Source organism: Prionailurus viverrinus, chromosome B3, assembly GCF_022837055.1.
Source record: "Prionailurus viverrinus isolate Anna chromosome B3, UM_Priviv_1.0, whole genome shotgun sequence".
NCBI classification, from domain to species: Eukaryota; Metazoa; Chordata; class Mammalia; order Carnivora; family Felidae; genus Prionailurus; species Prionailurus viverrinus.
Genome location: NC_062566.1, coordinates 26,754,938 through 26,770,952, shown reverse-complemented (window position 1 = coordinate 26,770,952; position 16,015 = coordinate 26,754,938). Strand labels below are relative to the sequence as shown.

Genomic DNA, 16,015 nt, shown 5'->3' with positions numbered 1-16,015 from the left:
GGGCAGCGGGGTGGGGAGGATGGTGTAGGGCCCAGGGCTGGATCTTTGCCCCTTGCTGCCACTTGGATCTGCCTGCTGAAATCCCGGCTATCAGCGACCTGGGAGAGGAGGAAGTAGGGGGAGAGTAGGAAACAGGGTTCTGGACGCGCATCAGTGCAGCCCCTTTCCCTGGGGAGCGACCCCACCCCGCGCAGGCCCTAATCCGTTGTTAGCAATGCCCAGGCGGAGCTTGGCGTTGAAGGAGGCACGTGGGGGAGGCGGGAGTGCGGAGCGGGCACGTGGTCCAGCCTCCTCAGCCCCGTGCATGCCCCCCGCCCCCCGTGAGGAGGGGTTTGGGGAGGTGGGGGCGGGCCTGGGCGGGGGCGGGCGGCGGGAGGCTCAGAGCGTGGGGCGCGGGCCGGCGGCAGGAGCTGTCCGCGAGACCTAGTGCTGAAGTAGGTGCGGACGTGCCTGGCGCCCGGCGCCCGGTGCCAGGGCCAGCGAAGACCATGGCGTTCATGGTGAAGACTATGGTGGGCGGCCAGCTGAAGAACCTCACCGGGAGCCTGGGGGGCGGCGAGGACAAGGGGGACGGGGACAAATCGGCGGCCGAAGCGCAAGGCATGAGCCGAGAAGAGTATGAGGAGTATCAGAAGCAACTGGTGGAAGAGAAGTGAGTGGGATCCCTTCCTGGCTCCAACGACCTTCCCCCCACCCCCACCCCCTCCAGCTACCTGGCCCACCTCTAGGGCGGTTTCAGACCCCGAGCCCTCTCACCCTACTTTTCTAGATCCGGTAGGAGTCTGGGTTGTGCTTTCTAGGCTGCCCCCAGAGCCGCCCCATCTCAGACCCAGGACCCGGCCCCAGCTTCGCACTCAGGGCTCAGAGGGAGTGGGGGCAGGGGCAATAGGGACCTGGGATGGGGTGGGGGCACGTGCATTTCTGACGAAACAAGTAATCCCTTAATCCGATCTGGTCCTAACCGTCTGCATCTTCCAACTGGAGCTCCTCTAAGCCTGAGGCTCCGAGAAAAGTAATGAATCTGAGGGGGCTCAAAATCACGGAGACAGATCTTGAGATGGGGCACTCATAGATACTGAGCCTCAGTGTCTTCTTGTGTGCAGGCAGTGCTGGGACAGAGAGGCAGCTGGGGTGGGATAAGGAGCTGGACCCCAGAGTTAGGTTGCTTAGGTTTAGATCCAGGTTTTGTGTCTGTTTAGCTAGATGACTTTAAGCCAGTTACTTAAACCTTTCTGTGCCTCAGTTTCCTCTTCTGTAAAATGGTGATGGTAATCATAAAGCATGCCTTATATATGTATAAGAATTAAATTATTTAACGCATGTTAACTTCATAGCACAGTGCCTGGAACATAGTAAATCATTAAATATTAGCTATTATTTTGCTTACTCCTGATAACAGTTTTTTTGTAAGTTGCAAAAGAGGAAAATAAGTGACTTATCCAAAGACATACAGAAAGTGGCAGTGCAGCCAGGACGCAAACCCAAGTCTGCCCCGAATACTTTCCCCCACAAGACACAATCTATCAGGAAGGGAAAAGACAGACGGAGTTGGAGGCCGCGAGAGGTACCCATTAGGGTCTGCAGAGTGAGCCAGACCAGCTGACTCTCCAGCCCCATAGTCCAGTGGCCGGTGCAGAGGCAACAAAGGACAGTTATGATGGGGAGAGAGGCAGCAAAGACTGACGGAGGCCCGCCAGGTCAGACACACAGGCTAACGGGCTGGAGCAAAGCGGTCGGCGCGGCGCCGGGACACGGAGACCCCGCCGGCCCTTTCCTCGCAGACCCCGCCCATTCTCTCAGCCCTTGAGATGACTCCGCCCCGGTGCCCCCGCAGGATGGAGCGGGATGCGCAGTTCACGCAGAGGAAGGCAGAGCGGGCCACGCTGCGGAGCCACTTCCGAGATAAATACCGACTGCCCAAGGTAAGCTTACGAGCCTGGGCTGGCAGGTACATCTGGGATTCTGAGCTTGGGGCTCCCCACTCTTTCTCCCAGCACAGCTGGGCACCACAACTTTCAGCTCCTAAAACTCATGGAGATGAGTTCTTGGTTGGATCCTTCGTTCTCGGACTCAAAGCCCAGTCTTCCCAAGGCTGATAGGTTTGTGTTTCTGGAGCCAGTTCAGGCCCCTTCTCTCCCCCACCTACCACTCTCCCAACCCCCAGTCAAGCCCAGGCAGATGAAGAAGTGGAAGGCGGTAGATTTTACCCCAGGGTTGAGTACACTCCGAGCTCCTGAACACCCATGGAGGGTGGGGTGGGGTAGAGAATGCACACCCTCTGTGTGCCAGGCCCTTGACCTTCATGCCCTTATGTAACCCCTCAATAACACTTCCAGGTAGCTATCACCCACACTACAAATAAGGAAACTGAGACTCAGAGAGGTTGAGGGACTTGTCAAGGCCATACGACCAGCTAGTAATGGAGCTGGGGTCAGAGCTCAAGCCTGTGAATACTGAACCTCAGCTTGCTCCAGGACTCCTGGCTGGCTTCCAGGGTGTGGTGTCTGTCTGCAGAGAGCAAAATGCCCCTTGGTTGGCCAAGCAGCCAGGAAGACGTCTCCCATAGGCACTACAGCAGTACATGGGCATGTAAGTGTTGCCTAAGGAGAGAACTGAGGCACAAGCTACTCCCAGTGCCGAGAATCTTCCACTTGAATTGAAAGATCAGACATGTGAACATTACATTCACTCATTCAACAAATGTTTACTGATCCCCTGGCTGCCTCTGACGTTCCACAGGGCACCAGCCTTCTGGAAGTCTCTCAGAGGGAAAACCACTCCAGAAAGCCTAGAAAGCTACTGAGTTAAACCCAGCTAAGAATGGAGTCATAAAAAAAAAAACACAAAAAAACCAACCAGGAATGGAGTCATTCCTCAAATGCTTGCACGAGCCACATTAAGAGAAACAACTCCTGCCACCAGGAAACTCTGAGTCTAGTAGAAGAGGGAAGACTTGGCGGTAACTGAGTAGGACATAAAGTGGAAAGCCCCAGGGTTCCCAAAGGGAAAGAGAAATGCAATGGCAGTCAGTAGGTGTTGTGCAAAGAGAGCACAGATGTTGGGATCCATGATGTAGGTTTAAAACGAGCATCTGTGCTTCCTAGTTGTGTGACCTTGCCCAAGTTGCTTACTTGAGTAATTTACTTAAACTGCACCTCAATTTCCTTACTTGTAAAATACAGATAAAAATACCCACCTCACAGGGTTATTTTGAATGTCAGCCATACAGTAGGCATTTGATAAATGGTACCCATCACTGTTATCAGTAACGTCCTCCAGTGTAGTTAATGATAGTCAGCATGTGACTTGGCTGATTAGCACAGTTTGACTCCTAAGTATTTTCATTTTGCTTTATTCACTATGCTGGTGTCTTCAATATCTCAGAGTGAAGTAAGGTGGTATAAAAGTGCAAGGTCTCCATGTCCAAGTGTCAAAAGCTTGATCCTGGGATGGGGGTGGGGGAGTGGGTGGCTGAACTCACCAGAGCGAGTTCTCATGTGGCTCGAGAATCTAGGGGCTGGGAGCCCAGTCCAGGCCTCCTCCCTGTCCCTTCAACTTTGGGTCTTCATGGACCTCCAACCACACTCCACCCTCCCCTCTTCCCTTCAGAACGAGACAGATGAGAGCCAGATTCAGATGGCAGGTGGAGACGTGGAGCTGCCCCGGGAGCTGGCCAAGATGATTGAGGAGGACACAGAGGAGGAGGAGGAGAAGGCCTCCGTCCTCGGGCAGTTGGCCAGTCTCCCTGGCCTAGACCTCGGCTCACTCAAGGACAAGGCCCAGGCCACATTGGGGGACCTCAAGCAATCAGCTGAGAAGTGCTACATCATGTGACTACTTCCTCTGGGGCTGCCCACACTGGGGTGACCAGAGGGCTGGGCCCACATGAGGGCTAAGAGCATGTCCCAGTGTTCAGGGACCCATACCCCATCTTAGTTTTGTTCCCCCTGTCCCATGCTAGCTCAGGACCCTTCCCATCTGTGGCCCAAGTCTGCCTTCTGGTCTTTCTCTTTCCACTAGGAACAAAGTCCCCATTCCTCACCCTTCTCCTCAGGACCCACCCTCTCTACTCAGCCTGGAGAGGCCTCCTAAGATTGTAGGAATAGGCCCATCCCTCTCTGGCCATTGCCCTAAGTTCCTGCACACAGGATCATGCATAGAGAGACCCACAGAGGGACATAGAAGCTGTGGTATGTGCAGAGGCGTATGCCACAGCTGCATCCTGGCACACCCTGGCACAGACGCACGTACACAGGGTCTGTGGGCAGATACCCTCAGGAGACAAGAGGCCCAAGGTTGAGCCTCCACGTTCATTCTCCTTGAAAGCCACTGCTCTTTCTGGGTCTCATTTCATCATCTCTAAAATGGCGATGGACTGGCTAACTTCTAAGACTTTCTGGCTTGGCCTCCCTGGCCTTCAGAGCCAACCCCACACCACTCCTTGGGCAGGACAGCAGCTGTAGCCGTAGTCTCTAGTGGCTGCTGTTGTACTGTGGGCTCTGGCTCTCAGGAGCTGAGCGATGCTGTGTGAGGGGCCGAGTGCCAAGGACGAAGCTGGCACTGAACGGTAGCCCAGGCGGCTCTAGGCCTTTTCTGGACCCAGGCCCAGGCAATTTCTGTTCTGTTCCCATAGAACTCTCTCCGGATTCCATAGCTGGATCTCTTCTCTCCACTCAGCGAAAAATAAAAATTTGAAAAGATGTACCTATCCTCCCACTTCTTATGGACCTCCAGGAGTCTTGGGGTTCACAGCCCCACAACCCTCCTCAACCATAGCTTCATAGGAATGCCAGCAAGCTCTACCCTCTGGGGGCCCTGGGCAAGAGCGGGGTCCCCACATTGCCCAAGCACCAAGTCCAGCCCGGGGCCAGAATAGGTCTGGGCTTTGAGGAGGATGTGGCAGCCAGCCGGATGGGGATGCACCTGGAAAAGGTCAGGCCTCCGGCCCACTACTTGGAACCACAGGAGGGGCTGTGGCTCAATCACAGCTGTCTCTGGCACCTGCGCCTATACCCCCTTCTCACCTCGGAGATGGAAGGTATAACAAAAAGAAGGCAGGGCAACCACTTTCCAGCCCTGGCACTGCTGTGTGACTTAGAGTAGGCCCCTTTCCCTCTCGGAGCCTATTGTCCCTGCTGTGACATGAAGAACTACCGCCTCCCTAAATAATAATACATGTTTTAAAGCCGTCTGGAAAGCCTTTGGCACATGGTAGACCATCAATAAATGACAACTCATTCCTTAACAAAGAAATGAGGAGCCCAAATCTCATGCTACTTACTTGTGGGGGGTCCAGGAAACCAACCAGGAGGTCCCACAAGCAGACCGCCCAAGGGGCCTGAGCCCCAACATGCTACAGGCTAACCCCAGGTGCCCCTGCTTGCACCAGCCCGTGGGGAAGCTCGTCAAGATTTAGAGACCGAACAGCCGTCTGAGGGTTTGGTTTCAAGGGCAGTTTCCATTAGGCGTCCTTTGTAAAATAAGAACAAGAAACATAAAACCTGTTCAGTAGGTAATGTGGGGAGAAGCAGGTGGGAGAGAGAGAAGAAAGGGAGGATGAGGAATTAGGAGGGTGGGGGAGGGAGGGACGCAGGCTCAGGACAGGGAGGCTTGGGCTGCCATGCTGGGCCTTCCCTCCTGAGCATCTCCGGGTAAGGGGCCTGGGCCCCGGGGGTAGTCTCTGGATAAAAACCGATCCTGACCTTCTGAGAGCTGGAGGAGACCCAAGCTGGGGCCCCAGGCTGGATGTAGGGCGGGGGGGCCTCCTCAGCAGCATCAGCAGCCAGGCCCACGTCAGCACTCCACCCTCCAGGGGCCTTCTGCCTAATGGGATTGGACAGACCCCTTTTCCCTCAGTGGTTTCCAGGACCCAGAATGAAAGAGGCAGGGAGGCAGGCCTTGCAGAGGTGGGCAGTTAGCACTCACTGAACCCTCACAAAATGAGCTGGTTGGGGCCTAGGGTCAGGGAGCGGGAGGGGGCTCAGCCCTCACACTGGTTTCTTCCTCACGCCTGGGAACCCCAGGAAGCCCTGATGTGTCTGTGTGTCCCTGGAATGGGGGCAGAAGGCTCTGGAGCTAAAGGAGCCAGCTCTGGGGCTCAGGCAGAGACAGACGAGGAGGACAGGCTAAGGGGTCCCCAGGCACTGCTGGCCTCTCCCTGCCTCCCCACTTCCCTCCCCTGCTCTCAGGGTTTCTCTGTTAGTTCCATGTCCCTGTCATTTCTGTCTTCCCCATCTTCTGCCTCATTCCTGGCTCATACCTGTCTATACCCATTCCCTCAGCTGGGGGCTAACAGCCACACTGGGACCTCCTCTGTACCTGCCGGCACTCCCAAGCCGTCAGCGCCTGTCTACGTGACTACTCTCTTCCCAGCCTGCTTCTGCTTCCACTTGTTCAGTCACTTGGTCCATGACCGGTCTGCCCACCTGGTGTCATGTGAGGGCCACAAAGAAAGCCACTTGCCCCCAAACTTCCCTGTTCATAGCAAGCAAAACCCTGCCATTATGGCACCACCATTTAGAGTAAACCATTTACCTCTCTGGGCCTTTTTCTTTCTCCTGTTTTTCTTCCCTCCTTCTTTCCTCTCATGCTTGTAGGCAGTCTGAGGATACAGGAGATGTTGAAAGGGGACGAGACAGCCCCTGCCACCCCCCTGCACGCTTTCAGGAAGAAAGCAATGGCAAAGATGGCCGGCCTGCTCCCCTCACCCTGACTCCTGATTCTGGCCCCATAATACTGGAGATTTCAGGAAGATTGGTGATCCCTGACCAACTCTAGTCCCTTTCTTCTGCCTTCTACCCACCCAGACAGCTCAGGCCTAGCTCTCAGAGGGAGAGTGGTACAGAGGGAAGCAGCGACTTTCCAGAGGCCAGCTGGTCTCCAGGGAGAAGTTGGGAGGGTGAGGGGATTTGGAGTTCAGAGGACCTCCCCTTCCCCCATTGGCCAGATGGTACCTCCTCAGACATGGAGGCCCCCGGGCACGTACTGGGGACATCTGGGGGAATGTTCACTTGCTGAGCCTGAGAGGCTGGCCGTGCCTACTGACCCAGCTGATGCCTGAGGCTGGGTTGGGGGTGGAGAGCTGTGCAAGGGGAGCAGGAGGGAGCCACAGAGCCCGCTCCCCTCCCTCTAACCCTGTGCCTGCCAGGCCTAGCTGTTCCCAGAATCCTATGGGGCAAGACAGGGAGAGCAAGGGGGCCAGGGTGGGCTGATCTGGGGGAGCAGTGGCACTGAGGCTGCCTCAGCCTTATTCAGCAGGAACTATGCCTCTGTGTGCGTGATCATGAGCATAAGTCCATGTCGGGTCTGCATGGTTCTGTGAACCTGAACATGGCTTTGTTATTTTTGTATGCTGCCTGTGGCCTGTTAGGGTCTGTGTCTGTGTGTTTGTGTGTCTGTGGGATTTCAAGTGTGGGTATGAGTTACTGTAGAGAAAGTGATATGGCCCTTCCCTCATGTCGCAGCCTCAGGGTTGGGCTATCTCCCAGGTGGGGGGGGGTGGCGGCTGGGACAGCAGCTGGCTTCTGGGGACAAGAGCTTTTCTCGATGACCTCCTGCAAGGACCAAGGTTCGATGTCCTGCCCTATGTCCCTGCTTAACAAAAGACAGGGCAGGCTGGGCCCAGGGACACCTGGGTCCCTCAGTCTGCTCCAGTGGCCCACCTGCTTCTCCCAGGGCCGGTTCCTTGGGAAACAGGGGTCCAGGCTCAGGTGCTCCCCCAGCTTGGCCTGGTGCTGGCTCTGGGCTCGGGGGACTAAGTGGAGGTGGGAGGACAGGGCAAAGTGAGGCACGCAGACACTGGTGCATGTCTGCCCTGCTTTGCACACTTTCAAACTGATAAAGGTGAGAAGTGGAAACTTGCTCCTAGGAGGAAAAAAAAAATTATATATATATATATATATATATATATATACACACACACATATATACATATGTATTGTGTGTCTCCCCCTCTGGTCTCCCTCTGAAGGTCTCCCCACTGCCATCTCTGTCCTTTGCACTTGTGCATAGGACAGATTAGCATATTTCCCATAGATCTCTGCCAAAGAGAACCCTAGAGAGTGAACCCCACCTCCTCTGGCTGGGCTGCCTCCCTCCTTGGCAGGTCGCTTAGACAAAGGACAGCCAGGAGGTCATCTACACGTTTTGCTCAGGAAGGGCCCTTCCCCAGGGCCTCTTCGCTGGCCTCAGCCTCCCAGGCCTTTGCTATACCCAAAGTGGGGCCACTCCGCTCCACACCCACCCATGTGACAGTTTTGGGCTCTGTTCTTGCACAGCCAATGCAGATATTGCGGGCCAACCCTCCAGCCCATAATCCTTCTGTTCAACTGTCCTTTGAATCCCGTCCTTCCTCATTCCCACTGTCTCCCCCATCCAGTCTTCTCCATTCACCTGCCCACTGGGTCCGGTCATTCTTCTTCCTTCCCCTCATTTTTCTCATTGAAGCTTTCTTGTGCAGCCCATCCCGAGATAACCCAGAGTGCATTCCTCTCCCTAAATCTAAAAATTAACATTATTGAACTTGTACCACGTGTCAGGCTCACAGTAACTCAATCCTTACAAATTGCCACAAGGTGCTTATCTTTATCCTCGTTTTACCAAGAAACTGGCTAATCTATGGGTCCCAAGCTTCAGGGCCAAATGGCAGAGCCGAGACCTTAGCCAGGCCTTCTGCCCTCTGGACCACTGCTCTACACTGCCCCCCAACGGCCAGGCCAAGGGTTTTGGGGAAATCCGATCCCTCTGAGCCCTTCCAGTATGGAAGGCTGAGCATCTTGGTGGTATCTGAGCTAGGCAACTGCTGCCTTGGTTGCTGCCCCAGGGGTTGGGCTTTAAGTCCCCAAAGATGCTCCTGAGACCTGGTAGGGGGAGAGTGTGGGGTCCTGGAGAGCTGGGTATGAGCACAAGACACCCTAGAGGATGCCCTGTGTCCCAGTCTGGCTCACTGCTCACTCACTGGTGCAGGGAAAGGGGGTATAGGGTGGCCAGGGGTTCTGTCTGGGACCTTCCCCCACCCTCCCTGAGGTTTCCCAGCTTTTCCTGGGGCCTCTCCAGCCCCAGCCTGAGAACAGGTGCTAACTCTCTTGTTTTTCCCAGGGCAAGAAGAGAGGCACAAGTTCAGAAAATAATTTAATAGAGAAACCATGAATTATATTCTTTACACCTAGCCTCCTGCAAGGAAGACAGACTCCTCTTGCCCCAAGGAGGCACTGAAGGGCACAAAGGTTAGAGATCGTCAACACCCTTGTACACTTTTTAAAAAGAATCCCCCAAGTAACTCCACGTGTGTACATTCTTCTCCAGATTAAAGTCACTTAGCTCACGTGGCGAGCTGAGGAGGTATTAACAGCGCCATTAGAGAGATGGGCGGATCCAGGCCCAGAAAAGGGAAGGGATGCACCCAGGGTCACACACTGGGGTAGCAGCAACATCAGACCTCCTGGATCGCCGGGTCCTCTGCAGCCTGATGGGTCAGGCAGCCCCCATGCGGGCCCCTTCCAGGCCAGAACCAGCTCTGTGGCTAGTAGGGGCCAAGGATGAAGGCTGAGGACCCCTCCCCTCGTGCCCCCTGGGCCAGAGCAGGAACAAGGCATGGCTTTCTTAAATTTGCCCCACCCATACGAAGTACATTATTTTCACGTCTGAAGGATTATCTTAAAATATTGAGAGGGTGGGCAGGGGTCAGCTCCCAGGAAGACTGGTGAGCTCTGTGGGGTGCATACCGCGGGGTGGGTGGTCCCTGAGGGGTCTTGGAGAGCCCCATTCCAGTGCAAGGAGTGAAGGGAGTTGCAATAAGGGCTCCCAGGAAGGGCAGGGGTGGGCACAGGCACAGCTGCCTGCTGACAGAGAAGGGCAAGAGCAGAGGGCTCCCTGTCCTGTTTCCAGAACAAAAACAGAAGCCCGATACCCCAGAAGTGACAGGCTCAGGGTCCAGCAACCACCAAATAACAGAAGTCATATGAAGGAAACTTCTCCCAGAGTCCTGCTCCCCTTTCCTCAGGGGCCAAGGCCGAGTGTTCCCAACACAAACACGGGCCTTCAGGGTCTGGGAAGTGCAGAGTATCCTGAGGGTCGGACCTGGGGATCCTCGGATGTGGGGGGTCGCAGAGTTGCCCATCCAGGAAGCCTGTTCCACAGCACTGCAGAAGACCACAGAATTCTGGGCATCAGTCTAGGTGAGTGTGTCCCCCATTTCAGGTGGCTTATGGTCTGTCCAGTCATCCTTCTGGGGTTACTGCAGGGTGCAAGCTGTGGAGGGAAAAAGGAGAAAGCCAGTCTTAAGTCTCTGGCCAAGAGGCAGAATCCAGGGCTGCCCCCAGCCCTCACCCCTCCTTGGTAGAGGGTCAGACCCCAGGGCAGGACTCACAGCTACGAACAGACTCCGACAGCCCCTCTTTGTCCAGGCTCTCGGCTGCCCAGCGGGACTCCCTCATCTGTGGAGCATAAAGGCAGCACAGGGGTGAGAGGCAGCCAGAGGCAGGCACCGAGCCACTGAGAGCACAAGGGCAAAGGACAGAGACGCAGTGGGGAGACCTTCAGAGGGAGACCAGAGGGGGAGACACACAAAGGGGCACAGGGGACAGCCAGCCAGGAGCAGAACTCATCCGGCCCGTGTGCCCACCTTGACCTGTTCCTTCAGGTATTCAGCTCGAGCCATGAGGTTCTGAACCTGCCAAGGGAAGACGTGCCCATGGGGTGTGGGTCAAAGGGGCCTTCAAATTGCTTGCCTCCTCACTCCTGAAACTCTCCACAGCCCTCTACCCCATCAGAACCACCTCCCCCTGACCTCGTCATCCCTCCCTTCTCCAGAAAGCCTTTCCACCTGAAGCAGCCCAGCCCACTTCCTGCTGCTGGGTTCCCAGATCCGTCTGTTCCATTGCCCTGACCCCCAGCACCCGTGCCCCCTATGGAGCGCACGGGGCTACTGATTTACCAAGTCTGTGAGGACTGACTCGCAGACTTGGAACACCCCGAGGGAAGCTGAGGAGGTCCCCATGCAGGAGCAGGGTAAGAAGACAAGAGGAAGCCCCCCAGTGCTCCCAACCCCTGTGGGCACCTCAGCGTGAAGCAGTTCCCGCCTCCGGCCTGGGGGCTCCGCTACAAAGAGAAGGAGGACACGTGGTGAGGGCCGGACAGCCCAGGGCCTGGGGAGTGTGGTGATAGGGGGCCTCACCTGCCAGCAGCACCAATAACTCCCCCAGGCCGTGCTGGTACAGGTCCAGGGCATCCTGCTCCCCACCAGCTTCCTCCTCCTGCAGCCACGGGGACACCAGGTCATTTCGGGTCATGACCCGGACTCTTCCTGCCCCACCAGGACCCCTTGCACTGGGCACAAACCTTGGCCATGGCAGCCGAAGCCACGTCCAGGGCAGCGAGGAGGCGAGGTTTGTCTCGGGCCATCTCTGGGATGAGGGCAAGGGCGCGGGGTGAGGAGAGCAGCCTGTTTTTCATCTCAGGGAGACCACCCCATGTTGCCTCCCCCTCGGGCTGGTGGGACGCTGCTGGGGGCCGAGGCCAGGAACCAGGCCTACCTCTGAGCAGGTCTCGGGCCGAGGTCCCCTGCCTCAGCAGGGCCTGATTGGAGGAGGAGACGATGGCTTTGAGCTCCTCAGCCCGGGACACGTACTGCCCCACCTGCAGAAGGCGAGGGGCTGAAGAGGGGCCGTCCCACCCCACCTCCCTCACCAGCACCCACCTCCAAGTTCTCCCTCTGGGTCCTCAGTGACTACTCCAAGCTGTAATGTCAGGGGATCGACTGAGGCTCAACTAGGAGAGGAAGTTCTGGTTCTAAGTTCTAAGGAACCAGTCTGCAGAGGCCCCAGGCTCCCTCACCTGCTTCCCTCCGGAGACTCCCTCACCCACCTTTGCCTTAATTGCCTCCTTCCGCTGAGCATCCACTTCATCTGTAGAAAGGGGGGGTTCACATGAGGAGTCTGCCCTGCCCCACACCAAATTCTCTGGAATCCTCAAAAGGACCAAGTTCCAGATTTACCCTCTGCTTTGTCTCCCACAAATTTCTGGGTGGGGAGCTGCTTCTGGAATCCATCCACCGCAGCTGTGGCTGCCCCACCCCTGCTGCACCCAGGGGCTCCAGGCACTCACAGTGCAGGGCGGGCACGAAGAAGTCCAGAGCTTTGCAGTAGAGAGACAGAGCGGCCGCGGCGTCCCCGTCCTGGTCCTTCTTCACTGCCTGCACCACGAGGGCGGTCTGGGGGACAGATCGGGAGTCACGTCCGCTTCCCATGCTCACCATGAACAGAGAAGGGCAGGTCCCCCGTTCGCCACCAAATGGGGTAGATGAGCCAGCCCCCCAACCTGCCCTCACCCCACCCCATCCCACCAGCCTGCTCACCGCTCGTGCCAGGCTCTCCCCACTGGGCACATGCTCCAGGTCCACCCAGGGGTGGGCGAAGAAGTCCTGGAAGGAGATGCGACGGTTGGGGTCCCGCTCTAGGAGCCTCTGCAGCAGGTCCCGGCAGTCTCGGGAGAGCGGGGGCCGCAGGGGGAGCTGCAGGGAGGATGGAGGACAGATCACATGGGCTTCCAGCACTTCAACCCCACCCAGGGGTCCGTCAGGACTGGGGGGCGCCAAGCTGGGCCTGCACGTGCGCCTGCTTGGCTTTCCTCCCAAAGGGGCCTGCACAAGAATCCCTGGGGCCAGCCCTTTGCTGCCTGCTGTGAGCTGGTCTGGGTTTCCAGAACCATACGGAACTTCAACTTCCCCTCTAGAGCGTGCCCCAGCGCCACAGAGCTGGCCCAGAGCCCACACCCCAATCTGTGCAGCTGGCAGTGAGGTCTCCAAACTCAGGGCCCTGAATCCCTCTGCCCAACAAGTGTCCAAGGCCCTTCAAGACTCACCTCGATAACCCGGTTGCTCCGGATCTTCTCTTCCAGCTCCGCAAACGACCTGGAGGCAAAGGGGGGCTGCCCGAAGAGGGCTTCTGTGGAAGGGAGGCAGATGGCAGGCTGGGAGGGGATAGGGTCAAGCCTGGCCTGGCCCACCTTTGGAAGATACCCCCAGAGCAAGGTCCCTGGGCCCGCAGAGTCACATTCCTTAGACCCCTTCAGAAGTGGCCCAGAGAGGCCCGGTGTGAGGACACGTGATGTAGGATGCAGGCCCCGGGGTAGGGCCGGGGACAGAGTTCTCACCGTACAGGATGACCCCCACGGACCAGAGGTCCACACGGGCGTCGTACTGCCGCTGACACACCATCTCAGGGGCCATGTAGAGAGGGGAGCCACGCAGTACATGCTTCTCGTCCCAGGGGGACATGTGCTGTGCGAAGCCGAAGTCTGCAGGCAAGAGGCAAGGCAGCAGAGCTCCACTTGTAGCTGCTTCTACTCCAGACCTTTAAAGCCTCACCCTGGGCTCCAGGGCAGGGCTCCTCCCCACCCTCCAGGCTCACCAGGATCAATCCTACCCTGCAGCCTCTGCTCACAGCCCCTCACTCCAGATCAGCCTAGAACACCCTCCTACATCCTCCTCTGGGAGCCAGAATAAATCCCACTCACCCTGCACAGTCTCCTCAGGCTTCCTTTTCCAGGAAGCCCACCCTGATCGCGTGAACTACAAGGATAAGGGCCCACTAGGGATTAGAAGCTCAGGTTATACCTGGCTTTCTGGCCTCCAGCCTCAGTTCCATTCTTTTCCAAGTGCCATCAGGGGCCACAGCCACGTCCTCCCCCACCTCCCACCCTCCAACACTGCCACATACCGAGTTATAGGCTGAGCCCTATTCCTGGTGACAGACCAATTCCTGACCCTGCTCACACACTGAGCCTCGTCACACACTGAGTCTTGACCCTGACACTAGACTGAGCCCTGGCCCAATCCAGTCTACTTCTGGAGTCGAGTGTGGGTAGCCTAAGAAAAGTCCTGCCTTTTGGTGGTGGGGCTGCACTCCCCAGCCCATCACTGTGTGATGACTCAACAGAGGGTGCATGAGAACCAGGGCTGCTGAATGTGCCCAGGCAGAGGGAGGCCTCTGCACACCCACCCTCCAAACTGCATCCCTGCTCTTCCGGACACACCTGCCAATTTAAGGTGGGGCTTCTCTAAGGAGCTCAGCAGAATGTTCTGTGGCTTCAGATCCAGGTGAGAGATATTCCGTTCATGCAGGAACTGCAAGGCACTAGCTGGGGAACAAGACCCACGTGAAGCAACAGGTCAGAGGAGCCCATCTCCCACCTGCCTCTCGCCTCCCCATCTGACTCTTCAAGCTTTAATACTTAAGTATCAGGTTCCTGCCACTTCTAAGAATTTGCCCCTTATGCTCTTGGACCTCTTCACAAGTTCCCCCTCCCGGCAGGCTCCCCAGCCCTTTAGGTTCTTGTTATGTTCCTTGGCAAAGCACTTGGGTCCTACCCCTGGGCCCTGGAACATTCTATGAGTTCCTTATATTATGGAAACCTGGACTCCCCACAGATGGGGACTCCTCTCTGTCTCTCATGGCATCCTTAAGTCAGGGATAGGCACATGAGAAAGAGGGGGCCCTAAAAATCCAAGCTGGAACAGAGGCAACTGCTAAGAAGGGCTCTAAGCCTGGGGAGGGGGACTGAGGGGGGCAGAGATCATGGGAAGGGGTGTCAGGCTGGGGTCAGAGGCTTTTACCCAACTGCTGCATGAAGACACGAGCCACCTTCTCAGGCAGAATCCTGCGGGTATGAATGAAGCGAGACAGGTCACCCCCTGCACAGAACTCCATGATGAGGTAGATGTTGTCGCTGTCCCACTGTGATTATACAAGCAGACAAACAGCTTGAAGAAAACCGCCCTTCTCCAGGTCCCTTTAGGGGTGGCCCCACCCCAGGCCCGCACCTGGAAGTCTTTCAGCTGTACAATGTGGGGGTGTCGAATGCCCTTGAGGATCTCAATCTCTGTCAGTAGATTCTCCACGGATGCCTTGTTCAGACTCTTCTTGGCCACGCACTTTATGGCTACCACCTCACGAGTGTCCTTCTATGGGGACAGGAGATGAGATGATTCTGCCTTGAAGGGGCCAGAGGGCTCTGGTTCCCTCTGCCCCTCTTCCCCCATCAACTGGGCCTACCGGCTTCCCATCTTCCCCTTCTCAGGACAGGGAGGCATCGGATTCTGGAATCCCCTCCCCCCGTCCCCTCCCCCCCCCCGTCCCCCCCCCCCCCCCCCCGCTTCCCCACCCACTCTGATGTTCACCAACCCTGTTCCATAATCTGTTCCATTGTATTCTAGACTGCCCCCACTGAGGCATGTCATTCAGTGTTCTAGACCGACGCACTCCGCTTCCTAACTGGGTTCAGCCTTCTAGAACCCTGTCCCAGGGTCTTCCCAGCCCCTCAAGTATCCTCCCTGTTTTGCGCCTGTTCTTCGGCCAGTGACACCGAGCTCCACCGAGGTCTCCATCGGCCTCTCCGGAGAAAACAGGGCTGCGTGGGCGTGTGTTTGTGTTTAAGACCTAAGGGTGGCAGTCGGCTCTCAGCAACCACCTCACCCACCGAAGGACACACGGACGCTGCCGGCCGCCCGCGGCCCCTCCCCGCTCGCACGCCGCGTCTCACCTCTCGGACGGGCGCCCACCGGGGCTAGCTCGGGGTCTGGCGGGCACAGGGGCCCGGCCCTCGACGCTTCCCCGGCCCCGGGGATGCACCGCCCCGCACCCACCTTGGCGTAGGCTTTGTACACTGTGGCGTACGTGCCACTGCCCAGGCGCTCGGTGAGGATGAAGCCGTCCAGCCGCGGGGGGCCCCAACCGGGCCCCGCCATCCCCGCCGCCCCGCTCCCGCCGTTTCCTGCTTTCAGGCGCGGGGTTCCGGCGCGCAGCCCAGCGGGCAGAACGCGCGGCCGCTGGGAGCACTCCACGCTGCCCCCAGCGCCGCCCGCCGGGACTGCAGCGCGGTGGGCGGGGCGCTGGCTTCGCACCAGGTTCCCCAGGTGCAGTTCCCGGGCGCCTGGTGATTGCGTGATCCGCCAGGGCCCGCAAGGGTCCTTTGGGAACACCGAGGTCCTTGAGGGCCGAGGCCAGCAGACAAGGTCACC

General features: G+C 57.4%; 2 protein-coding genes across 7 annotated transcripts; one reads left to right on the top strand and one right to left on the bottom strand.

The window, feature by feature from the left end:
* The first annotated feature begins 92 nt into the window (after positions 1-92).
* CPLX3 (complexin 3) lies at positions 93-4,698 on the top strand. The gene is made up of 3 exons (XM_047862013.1): positions 93-652; positions 1,835-1,922; positions 3,610-4,698. The coding sequence occupies exons 1-3, from the start codon at positions 489-491 to the stop codon at positions 3,832-3,834; spliced, it is 477 nt and encodes a 158-aa protein (XP_047717969.1). The 5' UTR covers positions 93-488; the 3' UTR covers positions 3,835-4,698.
* Positions 4,699-9,116: 4,418 nt separating this feature from the next.
* Positions 9,117-15,831, bottom strand: ULK3 (unc-51 like kinase 3). 6 transcript variants are annotated; one of them, XM_047864413.1, is made up of 17 exons: positions 15,641-15,772; positions 15,329-15,434; positions 14,819-14,959; positions 14,612-14,732; positions 14,032-14,136; positions 13,150-13,293; positions 12,859-12,941; positions 12,353-12,508; positions 12,103-12,208; positions 11,863-11,903; positions 11,532-11,634; positions 11,338-11,402; positions 11,174-11,252; positions 11,057-11,097; positions 10,622-10,669; positions 10,367-10,433; positions 9,117-10,248 (listed from the first exon to the last, which is right to left on the bottom strand). In XM_047864413.1, exons 2-17 carry the CDS (start codon positions 15,380-15,382, stop codon positions 10,232-10,234), a joined length of 1,371 nt encoding a protein of 456 aa, XP_047720369.1. In that variant the 5' UTR covers positions 15,383-15,434; positions 15,641-15,772; the 3' UTR covers positions 9,117-10,231. The 6 variants fall into 6 exon arrangements, with proteins under 6 accessions (XP_047720369.1, XP_047720368.1, XP_047720371.1 ...); XM_047864412.1 differs by having other exon boundaries at positions 15,329-15,405; positions 15,641-15,768; XM_047864415.1 differs by lacking the exon at positions 15,329-15,434 and having other exon boundaries at positions 12,353-12,418; positions 15,641-15,831.
* Between the last annotated feature and the right edge of the window lie 184 nt (positions 15,832-16,015).

Bases quoted from the DNA above. Each gene is read 5' to 3' on its own strand.
- CPLX3 (XM_047862013.1), top strand. From the start codon at position 489: ATGGCGTTCATGGTGAAGACTATGGTGGGCGGCCAGCTGAAGAACCTC. The intron at 653-1,834 runs GTGAGTGGGATC...GTGCCCCCGCAG, and splicing joins AAGCAACTGGTGGAAGAGAA to GATGGAGCGGGATGCGCAGT. The intron at 1,923-3,609 runs GTAAGCTTACGA...TCTTCCCTTCAG, and splicing joins ATAAATACCGACTGCCCAAG to AACGAGACAGATGAGAGCCA.
- ULK3 (XM_047864411.1), bottom strand. From the start codon at position 15,742: ATGGCGGGGCCCGGTTGGGGCCCCCCGCGGCTGGACGGCTTCATCCTC. The intron at 13,294-14,031 runs GTGTGTCCGGAA...TCTTGCCTGCAG, and splicing joins GCCCCACCTTAAATTGGCAG to ACTTCGGCTTCGCACAGCAC. The intron at 12,209-12,352 runs GTGAGCAGGCTG...TCTGTCCCCCAG, and splicing joins GGGAGAGCCTGGCACGAGCG to ACCGCCCTCGTGGTGCAGGC.